The sequence below is a fragment of the Drosophila suzukii genome (genome assembly GCF_043229965.1).
Source record: "Drosophila suzukii chromosome 2 unlocalized genomic scaffold, CBGP_Dsuzu_IsoJpt1.0 scf_2c, whole genome shotgun sequence".
In the NCBI taxonomy this organism is placed as follows: Eukaryota; Metazoa; Arthropoda; class Insecta; order Diptera; family Drosophilidae; genus Drosophila; species Drosophila suzukii.
In genome coordinates, this window is record NW_027255896.1 from 16326261 (window position 1) to 16339167 (window position 12907).

A 12907-nucleotide genomic window follows, 5' to 3' on the forward strand; every position below is an offset into this window, starting at 1 on the left:
GGGTGGTTTGTGGGCGATAGAGTGTGCGTTTCTGCTGGGACAAACTTGCGCTGCGCAAGAAGCTCAGGAATATTCATGCCAAAAGCCTAGCTCTTATAGTTTTCGAGATCTCAGCGTTCATCCGAACGGACGGACATGGCTAGATCGATATTAGCCGTAATGATCCTGATCAAGAATATATATTTTTTTATTATTACTTTATGGGGTCGGAAACGCTTCCCTCTGCCTGTTACATACCTTCCGACGAATCTAGTATACCCATTTACTCTACGAGCAACGGGTATAAAAATTAGTGCAGGCGTTAAAACATTTTTAACATTAATTTTATTTTTTTTTTATTCTTAAATCTTTTATGTTTAAGCACGGGTAGTTTTTTTAAAATTTTACGTTTCTAACAAATAATAACAAAATAATTTGACCGGCCAAATCCTGACACACGTGTTAAATTACTTAACGAATAGTATATGTACCATTTTCTAAAGGAAAATCTAAATTATGAAAAAATATTTTTTATGAAATCAGTTTGGTTTGTAAAAGAACGGCCGAAATACCTTTATAAGCAGCAAAATTGTATCCAATTTAAGGTGGTCATTGGTACGGGGAGCACAAGGTAACTAATAAAGCGCCAAAATGAAAATAAAGGCCCTATACTCGTATGTATAGAAATTTTCTCGGAAAGTCATATTATACAAAAATACTTTATTTTTCTAAAATGGATTGACCAACGATCAGTTTATGTTGTGGTCTTCTTCCTCTAATACCAATAATGATAATCGCGAGCTGCCTCGTGGCGGAGACTACTAGTATATTATGAAAAAACAAAATGAGCAGAAATATTTGCAAGTGTTAGTTTTATAGTTTGGCATTAAAATTCGTTTCTATAGCAAGCGTTATAAGATTTCAATAGCTACGTCTGACTTGGATACAGTTGTGCTCTTTTTCTTGTGTGCTAATCGTACTTTCGGTTTAAGCAATACTTTTTTTCTGAGGGCTCACAATTAGGAGTAACCTTTAAAGCAGGTATTGCGATACAGTTTCTTATAAAATTACACACACTCTGGACGTACTGTTTTGGGTACTTAGTGAAGATCTTTACGTGTTCGGCATCTTTGAAGCATACCGAAGATACCTTGATACCCTGATCGCGTCGAAGTCGAATAAACTTTTCAACATCTCTGTAGGGGATAACGACGTCACCTTTGGAGTACAGAAAGAGCTGTGGGTACTTATTGGTTTCGTTTTTCAGCTCGCAAAATGGACTCGAGCGTACCGGTGATGATTGCACAAATAGACTTTTAAAGGCAGAAGTTGATTCCTAAAATGATAGACAGGTAATAAGCCGATTGTCGCTTTTTATCAGATTTTACTCCACCCACCTCTACAAACCACATTATGCTGAGGGTGATGGTTATGACCAGTGCTGTCAGGCAGTTGCATGGCTTTCCCCTTCCATAGATGGCTGTGATTGCACGGTAAAGGCCGAGCATCCTTCGCTCTCCAGGAGCAGAGTCAAAAATGACGCCGCGAACTTGCAGTCGAGACTTGTGCTTAACTACAGCAAGGTTAATGTGTTGGTACAGGAAGGCTCCGCCATTAGAAAATATGTGAAATATCAGAGGATGTGCATCAAAATTCATATCCTGAATCAGTTTCAGGATTTTCTCTCCAATAGGGACCATTTCAGATCGTTTCCAAAACAAGGTGTCTACCGGAGCCGTGTACCGAACTGTTATAAGACTAGAAACAGCGTGTCATAAATAAGTAATAAATGCATCGGTGTATAAACCTAAATACTTACCCCCGGTCCTCATAAATTTTCGAGTATTTCATCAAATATCGATCCTGACAGCCTGCCCATCCCAGCAGCATTACGATGGGCACGTTTTTGTCCTTACTGTCGTTGGCGTTTGCAAGTACAAACTCGTTTTCAGAGGTAGGCTTGGGAAACTTTATGAAGTACTCTAACGTGTCCTCACGCTCTGGTGGGAGAGTCCTGGGTGAAGACTCAGGACCAGAGGTGTGCTTCGTGGCCTTCCCTGTCTCATACTCGGTTGCTGCGTCGTTAGCTTTTAGCCCATAAGAATTTGATGGCGATTTAGACATGTTGACCTCATAGTAGAACTAGGAACAATTTCATAATTAATATCTATATTTTTTAGGGTGGTTATGCAAAGACTACTACTACAATAGCTGATTTGAAACCGTATGTAATGTATTGATTTCTCGTCCGTCAAACTCTTTTAAATGTAACGTGTGCATTTTTTATGGTATTTGCTTTAGCACATTGATTTTTTAACGCAGCAGAAAACAAGAAAAACACGTTACGACTTTTCTCTGCTGACGACGTGCTCCAGTTGAATTGTCTGACGAAACGAACTTACCGCATTCCAGTGAAACCGTTAGACTTGAGACGTTTCCAGTTTATGTGCTCATCAATAGGTTAGCCATGCGCATTTCTTAAAAGAGTAAATTCTGTGTATGGGAAATTCAACATCAAACTGGGCACCTCCGCTTTGACTATATATATGTCGTGCTATTTAAGCCGTATAAAAAGTTCTTTGGTTTTGCAGTTTTCATACTCGTCACTAGTATATTAGATTTGTCTGAAAGTATGAAACAAATATAAGTATGTATATATCTTGGTCAGAATCACTAGCCAAGTCGATCTAACCATTTCCGTATCTTCGTCTCCGTCCGTATGAATGCTGAGGTCTCGGAAACTATAACAGCTAGAATGTTGGGACTTGGAATGTAGATTCTGAGGCTTCATGCGCAGCGCAATTTTGTTTCAGCAGCACGCCTACTCAAACGCCACAATCCGATTAAAACCATAGTTGAAGTCTTCCATATTTTCAAACAAAACCCCCACTTACGGCTTTTGGTAAAGTAATTAATCTTCTCTATAATTGATGTTTAAAACAAAAACTTCTGATATCAAGCAATAACACCTTTAACGAGGTAAAAATCTAGTGACGATCGCACCTTCAATAAACAAAAGATCTAATATCAATTGTTGTGTGGAAAATGTATTATACGATCTATTAAATATGTAGAAAAACTTTCTACATTTTTCTTATTCGACACGCTTGACCAAAATCAAACAGCTTAACACATGCATATAGAATTGCAGCGTGCCGAATGTAAAAAATGTAAAAAGTATATTTTTATCATCAAATATCAGAAGTTTTTGTTTTAAACATCAATCATAGAGAAGATTAATTACTTCTTTACCAAAAACCGTACAGTTCAACTTTCTTATATGGAACTGTTAAGAGCAATTTAAATGATTCCATGACCCTAAACCAGTGGTCGGCAGCGGCCTATCTAGTGAGCATAGGGAAGTGTTCCCATCCTCTGCTCGCTCACGTATAACGTACATGATCGTGTGACTTCGGCATGGGTCTTCGGGTCATTTTTTTCTCAACTTCGGCTCGCTTTTTTGTTGCTGCGGCAGAGGATCTCAGTGCAAAGCAGAGAAACGTCTCGCTTCAGCACGCCGCGCGCAAACTTCGTGTTTGTTACACTCACACTAATGCAAGGCAAACTTGTGATGGTACGTGTGTGCCGACCACTGCCCAAAACCATTGTTTGGATACTCACGTACAAAATTCAACGTTGTCCAAAGTTGAGGAATCTCAAGGGCACTTATTGGGTTAACCCAAAATCAGTAAAAAATCTGTTTAAAAAACTTTTGCCCATAATTTTTAAACGGTGGTATTTAGACAAATCATGTTAGAATGGGGTACAAAAATTTCGAAATGCCTTTCTAACGACATATAGCACTATTAAGGTTGTACGAAATGTAGCTATGTATTTATTTATAGCTGTTTTCCCGTAAAACTAGCGGTTTTTTCCAAAAGTGGTAGAACTAAAGATTCTTATATAAAGCTGTTTAACAGCATATCCAATTTTAAGACATTAATATTTGGATACAAAAAATGTTAAGTTCTAAGGCAGTGTTAGATGTTCTGAACTGGTAAATGTGGCCATTCTTGTTGATTAATAACTTTGAAACGTGAATTTTTACAACAACGTGTCGTATGTCAAACGTTGAGGAATTTTAAGGGCTATATGTAAACTTTGAGGATTAACCCAAAATCGTTAGAGCCGTTTCTGAGAAATCTGAAACCAATCTGAAACAAGAAAGGAAGTTAACTTCGGCAAGCCGATGTTTGTATATCCTTGCAGTTATAATTATTTAATTTCAAAATACAAAAAATGATGTTCCCACTAGTATTAGAAAATATGTCAAGAAACACCGAAGCTATAATTTGTTTCATATTATATTCCCACCAATTTTCCGATCGTTCCTATGGCAGCTATATGATATAGTCGTCCGATTTTGATAAAATTAAATTCGAAATTCAGAACTAATTAAAAAATGGTATTTCCAAGCGTAGGAGGTTATATGTTAAAAAACACCAAAGTTATAATTAGTTTCATATTATTTTCCCACCAATTTTTCGATCGTTCCTATGGCTATATGACATAGTGGTCCGATTTTGATAAAATTTAATTAAAAACTCAAAACTAATTAAAAAATGTTATTTCCAAGCTTAGAAGATTATATGTTAAAAAACACCAAAGATATATTTTTCTTAAATTTATTTTTTACGATTATTCTTAGGTATATAGTTGTCCGATCCGGCTGTTTCTGACTTATATACTACCCACAAAAGATATACGATTTTTGGGAAAGTTTCAGCCCGATAGCTTTAAAACTGAGAGACTAGTTTGCGTAAAAATGGACGGACAGACGCCCAGACGGACATGGCTAGATCGAGTCGTCTAGTCATGCTGATCAAGAATATATATACTTCACTGCGTTTCAAACTTCTGACTGAAATCAATATACCCTCTGCAAGGGTATAAAAAAACTTTGCTTATACTTTTTTAACGGTGGTATTCAGAAAAATTATGTTAGAATGGCGTACAAAGTTTTTCGAAATACCGTCATATACCACAAGCCTGTAGCTTTAGTAGTTCAGAAGTTACGAATGCACATGTTATAACTGTAGAACTAAATTTTCTTATATTAGGCTTTTTAGCATCGTCTAGAATTTTCAGGTCCCTAAATTAACGTTTTGGGACAACTTGACAGACTGACGAACGAAATAAAATTTTCATATTGCGCTTCGTCAGTACGTGGATTGACGTCCACAGTGATTAAGGAAGGCCCCTTAAAAATGACAATTATATTCTGCTGCCTTTTTGCTTGACATGAAAATTTAAAAACAACAGAAACTCGGCTTTAAAGGCGCTTGGTAAGTATAAATTGGTACAATAAGCCCAAACTGCCCAAAAATTTCGTTTGTTTTATTTTATTTTTATACCCGTTACTCGTAGAGTTAAAGGGTATACTAGATTCGTCGGAAAGTATGTAACAGGCAGAAGGAAGCGTTTCCGACCCCATAAAGTATATATATTCTTGATCAGGATCACTCGCCGAGTCGATCTAGCCATGTCCGTCTGTCCGTCTGTCTGTCCGTCCGGATGAACGCTGAGATCTCGGAAACTATAAGAGCTAGGCTATTGAGATTTGGCGTGAGCTTTTTACTTCAGCAAAGTGCCACGCCCACTCTTACGCCCACAAACCGCCCAAAACTGTGGCTCCTACAGTTTCGGTGGCAGGAAAAAAATTGTAACTGAAATGTGTTGTTCTCATCAATACCTATCGATTGACCTAAAAAAAAGTTTGCCACGCCCACAATTTTCATGCTAGATTAAAAATTTTAACTGAAATGTATTGGTCTTGTCAATACCTATCGATTGATCAAAAGTTTTCCACGCCCACTCTAACGCCCATAACGCTTAAATCTGTCTACCGCCGGTAGGGGGCGCATTTTAATCGCGCTTTGCTGCTAGCATATCTCCATTTCCCTTTGGTCCCTTTAGCTGAGTAACGGGTATCTGATAGTCGCGGTACTCGACTATAGCGTTCTTCCTTGTTTCTTTTGAAATTCTCTGTTATAAATTTTGACAAAGTGGCATAAAAATGTGCTGTTCACAATCCCAATTCATACCAGCAAATAAATGCTTACTTTTTTGTTTCGGAAATACAGCCTTCCGAACCAAGTTCGAACATTTTTTTTTTATTCCTTGTCCATTGTTACGTTATGGCCTCCACATCTTGCTGTATCGATCTCTGCCTAAAATAGCCAAGACGTTAAGTTTGACAGCATCATAACGGAATATCACATGTACTATTAGAAGGGTATTTCATTGTTTAACCATTTTACAATACTAGTAGTGGTTACTTTCTATATTGGACATCGAATAAAAATAAGAATACAAAATACCCGACCGCGTGACCGATTAAAAAAAATTCTTTCAAGAACACACTTATATAGTTTAGCAGTTTAAAACTTATTATTCAAAGGGCAAAACTAATATCACATTACAAACTAATTTTGTTATTCTCAAACTGAAATCGCATTCCTATGTTTAAACAAATATATATGTTTCTAAAATAGTTTGACAGCTTTCCCTCACTTACTATAAAGATGAGCCCTTAAAACAAGAAAGGAAGTTAACTTCGGCAAGCCGAAGTTTGCATACCCTTGCAGCTATAATTATTAAATTTAATTTGAAATTCTTAAAAATACAAAAAACTACATTCCCAATAGTGTAAGAAAATATGTCAAAAAACACCGAAGCTATGATTTGTTCCATATTATTTTCCCAACAATTTCCCGATCGTTCCTATGGCAGCTATATGATATAGTCGTCCGATTTTGATAAAATTAAATTAGAAATTCATAACTAATTAAAATTTGTTATTTCCAAGCTTAGGAGGTTAAAACACCAAAGATTTAATTAAAAAAATGTTTTCTTCAGATTATTCCTATGGGAGCTATAAGATATAGTTGTCCGATCCGGCTGATCCCGACTTATATAATACCTGCAAAAGAAAGAAGACTTTTGGGAAAGTTTCAGCCCGATAGCTTTAAAACTGAGAGACTAGTTCGCGTAGAAACGGACGGACAGGCGGACAAACGAACAGACGGACAGACTGACATGGCTATAGCTGGGATCGGAAATGTCTCCTTCACTGCGTTGCAAGCCTCCAACTGAAATCATAATACCCTCTGCAAGGGTATAAAAATGGCAAGTAACTCCTGGAGCAAAAACGGCTTGACATAAACATCTAAATAAAAAACTGAAATTCGGAAATTATTAAAGAGCTTTCTAGGTATAAATTGGTACCTTAGGTAACGCCAAACAGTCCCAAAATTTCATGTGTGTTTTTTATTTAATTTATTTATTTTGCCATTTTTCTGTTATAAATTTTGAAAAGGTGCTTTTAAAATGTGCTGTTACCAATTCCAAGGCATACCCGCACATAACTGCATACATTTTTTTGGGAAATTAAGCCTTGTTTACCAAGTCCCCCAATTTTTTCCTATTCAGAAATGTCCATTGTGACGTCAAGTCCTTGCTGTATCCAAGCCGTATGTCCGCATACTAAGAAATGAGATTCGTTTAAATATAAATTCTTTATAGTACCCACTGATATCCTTTTGCTAAAAATCTTAAACAGCATTAACCCATTTTCTTTAAAGAGCAAAACTAATTTCAAATTTCAAGCTAATTTTGTTATAAGCAAATAGATTTACGGCTTTCCGTCAAACCTCTTCCCAACACCTATCTATCCTAATAATAAAACAGGCCCTTAAAAAACGGATATTGCTCCTGCAGCAAAAATGTCTTGACAAAAACTAAAACAAAAACAGAAACAAAAACGGAAATAGTTCAAAGACATCTGCTACCCCAAACTGCCCCAAAATTCCATTTTCTTTCCTTGACATTTTTCTTTTGCCATTTCTCTGTTTTGAATTTTGCCAAAGTGGTTTTAAAATTTGCTGTTCATAATTTTAAGGCATACCCGTAAAAAAAAAATACAAAACTGCAAAAAACCTTTTTTTTGGTAACTAAGCCTCCTTCCCCAAGTGTCCCAATTTTATCCATTTCCACTTTGTCCATTTTGACGTCAGGGCCTCCAAGTCTTGTTGTCACGTTCTCTGGCATATGGAAATGGCTAATTGTTGCTTTTTATTTAAACACACGTATTTACCGGAAAATATAAAAAGGCGTTAAATTGCACGAAGAAGATGCGAATCGTATCCAGGTGGAAAACTAATGATTAGCATTCTCAGTCTCTTATTAGCATTCAGTCTCTGATAAGCATTCAGTCTCTGATAAGCATTCAGTCTCTGATTGGTATTCGCTGTAGTCAGACGTGTTTTATTTTCTTTATAAATTCTAAATCGTGCTCCGAGTGCAATGCTGAAGTTACAGCAACGCAGCCTAGCGGTTTTGAGGCGGTCCGGTCCTCATCGCTTTGTCGTTATTCTTCTCACACTGCATGTTTTGACCTCCCTGAGGATGCTATTAGATTGTTAACAAATATGCCGAATCTACTCTGGCAAAGTGATAGCTGTGTTGTGAGTAATGACTCAAACTCCAAAATCGATGAAGAAATGGAAGAACTTCATGACCTGAAGAGTCAATACATGGATATAAACTCAAAGTTTCTGAAGGTTTTACCCATTTCTGCCACTGACAATAACAATGTCAATCAGCGTAAAAAGTGGTGAAACCGTTGGCTACAGCTTCATCAATTGGTCCGCAATCCAATCAAGCAGACCTGGTACCTCCCTCCAGTTTATACTGCCACCAGGAACCATGCAAAGAATCACAGGAAGTAGAGGCAAATAGTTGCTCAAGCACCTAGTTGTGAACAACTCGAAGTTGTGCCGAGCAAAAAATTTCTTCATATTTGTAGATTCAGGGCGCGTGGATATCGCCACCAAAATCTGGAAGCCTTTAGTAAAAAATGGCGTAGATGTTGCTACATTGAAATTCGTCAATTTAAAATTAGGAATACCTGAGAAGCACTTTCAGACTGTGTTTCGTGATGCATTCTGTCTCAATCCAATCAAAATCAGTCGATTCATTCACAGGAATAGGCCGATTGTTGATGTGAACGTTCTGGATTTGCACAATCGTCATACATCGGAATCAAAAAACCCCCAATAATCGGCGCCTCTGGTGTCGATTTGACTACGGCAAATTTTTATGATCCTCTTCCTCATCTTCATGCTACTTATTCGCAATGTCAACGTCCGCTGGTTTCGATATCGCTGGCTGCTACCATTACTCACTCATATGCCGCTCCCAGTGCACTGTTAAGTACTCGTATTGGGCGCTCGGCACTACCAAATCAAAAACATCATCTGCTGGATTCTTCGTTTCCTGATTTGTCCGACGTTCATCAAACGCTCTCTGGAGAGCCGCTTTCACCAGATTCCATCAAGATTCCCGCTCGATATGGCTTAGATTTCTCATAGAATGCTTTCTGTGGCTCTTCTCGATGGCTGCATCAACAACAACATTGCCCTTCTCTTCTGAACTTGGATAGATATGCTCTTTTGACGGCGCCATTGCCATCTAGTTGCTCTTTACTAAATGTATCTAGCAAGCTTCAGGAATGCATCGATCCTTGTCTGCATGATAAAATTCATATCAAAGTCACTGTTCGTACCCAAGGGTGCTCAACATGGCCAGCACCCAACAAATCAAGTTGGGAACAGTACCAGGCGCTCAGTAGCACCCACTGCAGATGAGAATTGCTGATCAGCATTATATGTCTCCCAACTCACCGTGCAGTCAGCACATTTTGAAGTGTCAGCCGAGCCAACTACTCGAACTGATACCATAATCACAATTCCCTGACCTACTCTTGAATATAGCTTATTTCACTAATCATTACACTAAACTTCTGTGTTCCAAGTTATATATAAACATGTATTAATTTAAGAACAGATCAGTTATCAACGTAACTTCGCGGTTCTACTTCTTACCTCCGGGAATAGGGCTCGTACTACACTATTCCAACTAGCAGCCAACCTACTTCGCTCAACCCCAGCCCAGTTCTCGCATCGCCTGTGGTCCGGCTCGCAGTAACCATCGTAACCATTGCCGCGAAGCGATTGTCTTGCGAGTGTCTACTTCGGTTAGGCGCAAACATTGGTGATTCCGACGTGATCCTTTACCAACAAAGGATCGCACTCCAGCAACCCCCTTCCCACCAAAAGCTGAACCTCTAACTGGTGAGAAGACCCGTTAAGTTTACACTACATTCACCCGACCTGGAAACCATAGCTCATCCAGCTTCACAGGGTAATCAGCTTCATCTAGCTTCACAGGATACTCAGCTTCATCCAGCTTCACAGGATCATCAGCTTCATCCAACTTCACAGGATACTTAGCTTCATACAGCTTCACAGGATGCTCAGCTTCATCCAGCTTCACAGGATCGTCTGCTTCATCCAGCTTCACAGGATACTCAGCTTCGTCCAGCTTCACAGGATACTCAGCTTCATCCAGCTCCACAGGATTCACAGCTTCATCCAGCTTCACAGGACACACAGCTTTTCAAGACTCACATTATGTCAACTTCATTTATAGAGTAAACAAGTCACACAAGAATCGATTTACTAGACAACCAAAATGAGCTACAAGTACATTTCCAACAGTTCATAATGAATTATGACAAGGATTCGGTCGAACGACGCCACTGGGACGGCTACTATTGAACGCAGCAGTTTTGTCACCTAGATGAAGAAGTCCAGCAAGCGGCGTTACCCACTGGAACTGGAATCATCATTAACATTAGCCTCAAACGCCCCAATTGTCACGCCAGCCCTACAAAGGCACCTGGATCTCCATTGGGCATTACTTAGGCAAGTTCACGACGAATTTGATAGCACACCTGGGGACGCAGCTCTGGCAAAAAAAGGGCTAGCCCAATTCCACACATTATACGAGGAATACGAAATAAACCTGCTTCGAGATAGCGAGTATCTAGACTGGCCACGGTTCCACGATTCTTTGTGGATTTGGTACATAATAAACCATATTCGGCCAGTAAAAAACTACATATTCTACAGAGTTCGCTTCGTGATGAAGCGAGGAACGTTTTGACAGACCCATTGTTCTCACAGAGTGCCTATAACGACACCTGGTTGCGATTGAAGGCCAGGTACCAGAACAGAAAGACACTAGTACTCGCCGCTATAGCAAAAATGGTTGACTATAAGCATATAGACGGCTCCTCGCGCCAACTAGCAAAAACTCAATAAGTACAATAAAAAAAACCTCGATGTCAGCACAAAATCCTGGGAGGCCATCCTGTTTTTTATTATCGGAAGAAAACTAGAACTGTAGTCTTTTCTCTGGCTGCACTGGAAAATTCAGCAGATGCACCGACGGAAATACCAACGATAAGCGCTTAACCTACAGCAACACTCCGCCATCGGTCAGTTCACAAGAAGAGAGCTGTAAGATTTGTCACCTAGGACCACATCATCTTAGAGCATGTAGCCGTTTCCAGGATATGGAACCCAAAACACGGCGTAAAGCCATAATTCCATGCACAAATTGTTTGTCTACAGCTCATAAGGTTGAAAACTGTGGATCACCGGCCACTTGTCGAGTCTGCCAGCAACGGCATCATTCACTACTACATCAAGGACCGTCTAGAAATCCAGTGGCCCGCGCAGCGACCATTGCAGGCTACGAAAACCCTAGAGGATATACTCTGCTCGCGACCGCCAAGGTATCATTACAAGGGCTAACAGTCTACTACAAACATCTCGCACAGTAATAGATACTGGATCACAGGTTAATCTTATCTCAAGGAAGATGTCAGATCTGCTATCTCAACGTCATTACAGACCAACCGTCAGTACCGACTGCAACCGATCTTAATATGCCCGAGGGACTGCCGTTAGCAGATCCGGACTTTCGGCAACCTGGACCCATTGTCCTAACCTTAGGGGTTGATGTATATTCTCGTGTAATAACCGGTGAACTTCTTGAACTAGGACCTAATAATCGTTTGGCACAAGACACAAGGCTTGGTTATGTAATCACAGGTTTTCTCAATAAAAAAACTCATCTGATTTGGAAATCAGCCCAATTTTGAAAGAAGACAGAGATGATCTTGCAAGACAAAACGCTGCCTATGAGCCAACGAAAGATACAAATTTTATGAATGATAATCAATTTGATGTAGAAGATAGCACACGGCAGAATGAAATTTCACTCGATGAAGAAGGGATTCATTTAACGAACTTAGCATTGATCGATCATAAAATAAAGGAGCCTGAAGATACAGGTAGGGGGGGAGAATGTTCGTACCCAAGGGTGCTCAACATGACCAGCACCCAACAAATCAAGCAGTAGCCAAAGTGCAGATGAGAATTGCTGATCAGCATATTATATGTCTCACTAACTCACCGTCTCACTGACTCAACGGAACACTGACCTGCTAATGCAACTGCTACCATAATCACAATTCCCTGACCTACTCTAGACTATAGCTTATTTCACTAATCATAACACTAAACTTCCGTGTTCCAAGTAGTATATAAACATGGATCAATTTAAGAATAAATCAGGTATCAACGCAACTCACATCGAACATTTTCATCGATGATATTTTCAGTACAAGTCAATAATATATTCAATAGCTTACATAAAATTATAGACTTTTGTTAGCGCTGATATTAACTTTTCTTTTGTCCAATGTAATTCCCCTATAAGGAATTTGATATTCACCATAGGCCATTGCTACAAGGTATAAGCTTGTACAGTTTTGCGCCTTCAGCTTAACATTCACCTAGATTTATTTTCAATGAAACCAACCTCTGTTCCATCAGAAATGAGATCTCTCCCATTATCGCATGTCAGTTTGGAGTCGTGTTATTTTTTAGTTGTCATAATCCCAACTCTTTTTGGCGATTTATCCATTCGAAGAAGAACGCTTCTTCAGTCCCTCTGCTATGTTCCTAGGGAGTTTATCTTCGTATTCAAATGCAGAAACTGCACATCTCTTTGCCTC

At 39.0% G+C, this 12907-nt stretch overlaps 1 protein-coding gene across 4 annotated transcripts; it reads right to left on the reverse strand.

Moving 5' to 3' along the window:
• Positions 1 to 301: 301 nt before the first annotated feature.
• On the reverse strand, positions 302 to 2799 carry LOC139353978 (transmembrane protein 53). Of its 4 annotated transcripts, XM_070998165.1 has the most exons (5): positions 2672 to 2799; positions 2382 to 2603; positions 1799 to 2121; positions 1377 to 1737; positions 302 to 1315 (listed from the first exon to the last, which is right to left on the reverse strand). In XM_070998165.1, exons 3-5 carry the CDS (start codon positions 2101 to 2103, stop codon positions 950 to 952), a joined length of 1032 nt encoding a protein of 343 aa, XP_070854266.1. In that variant the 5' UTR covers positions 2104 to 2121; positions 2382 to 2603; positions 2672 to 2799; the 3' UTR covers positions 302 to 949. The 4 variants fall into 4 exon arrangements, with proteins under 4 accessions (XP_070854266.1, XP_070854268.1, XP_070854267.1 ...); XM_070998167.1 differs by lacking the exons at positions 2382 to 2603; positions 2672 to 2799 and adding an exon at positions 2326 to 2381; XM_070998166.1 differs by lacking the exons at positions 2382 to 2603; positions 2672 to 2799 and adding an exon at positions 2180 to 2363.
• Between the last annotated feature and the right edge of the window lie 10108 nt (positions 2800 to 12907).

Bases quoted from the DNA above. Each gene is read 5' to 3' on its own strand.
- LOC139353978 (XM_070998165.1), bottom strand. From the start codon at position 2,103: ATGTCTAAATCGCCATCAAATTCTTATGGGCTAAAAGCTAACGACGCA. The intron at 1,738-1,798 runs GTAAGTATTTAG...CGCTGTTTCTAG, and splicing joins AAAATTTATGAGGACCGGGG to TCTTATAACAGTTCGGTACA. The intron at 1,316-1,376 runs GTGGGTGGAGTA...CTATCATTTTAG, and splicing joins GCATAATGTGGTTTGTAGAG to GAATCAACTTCTGCCTTTAA.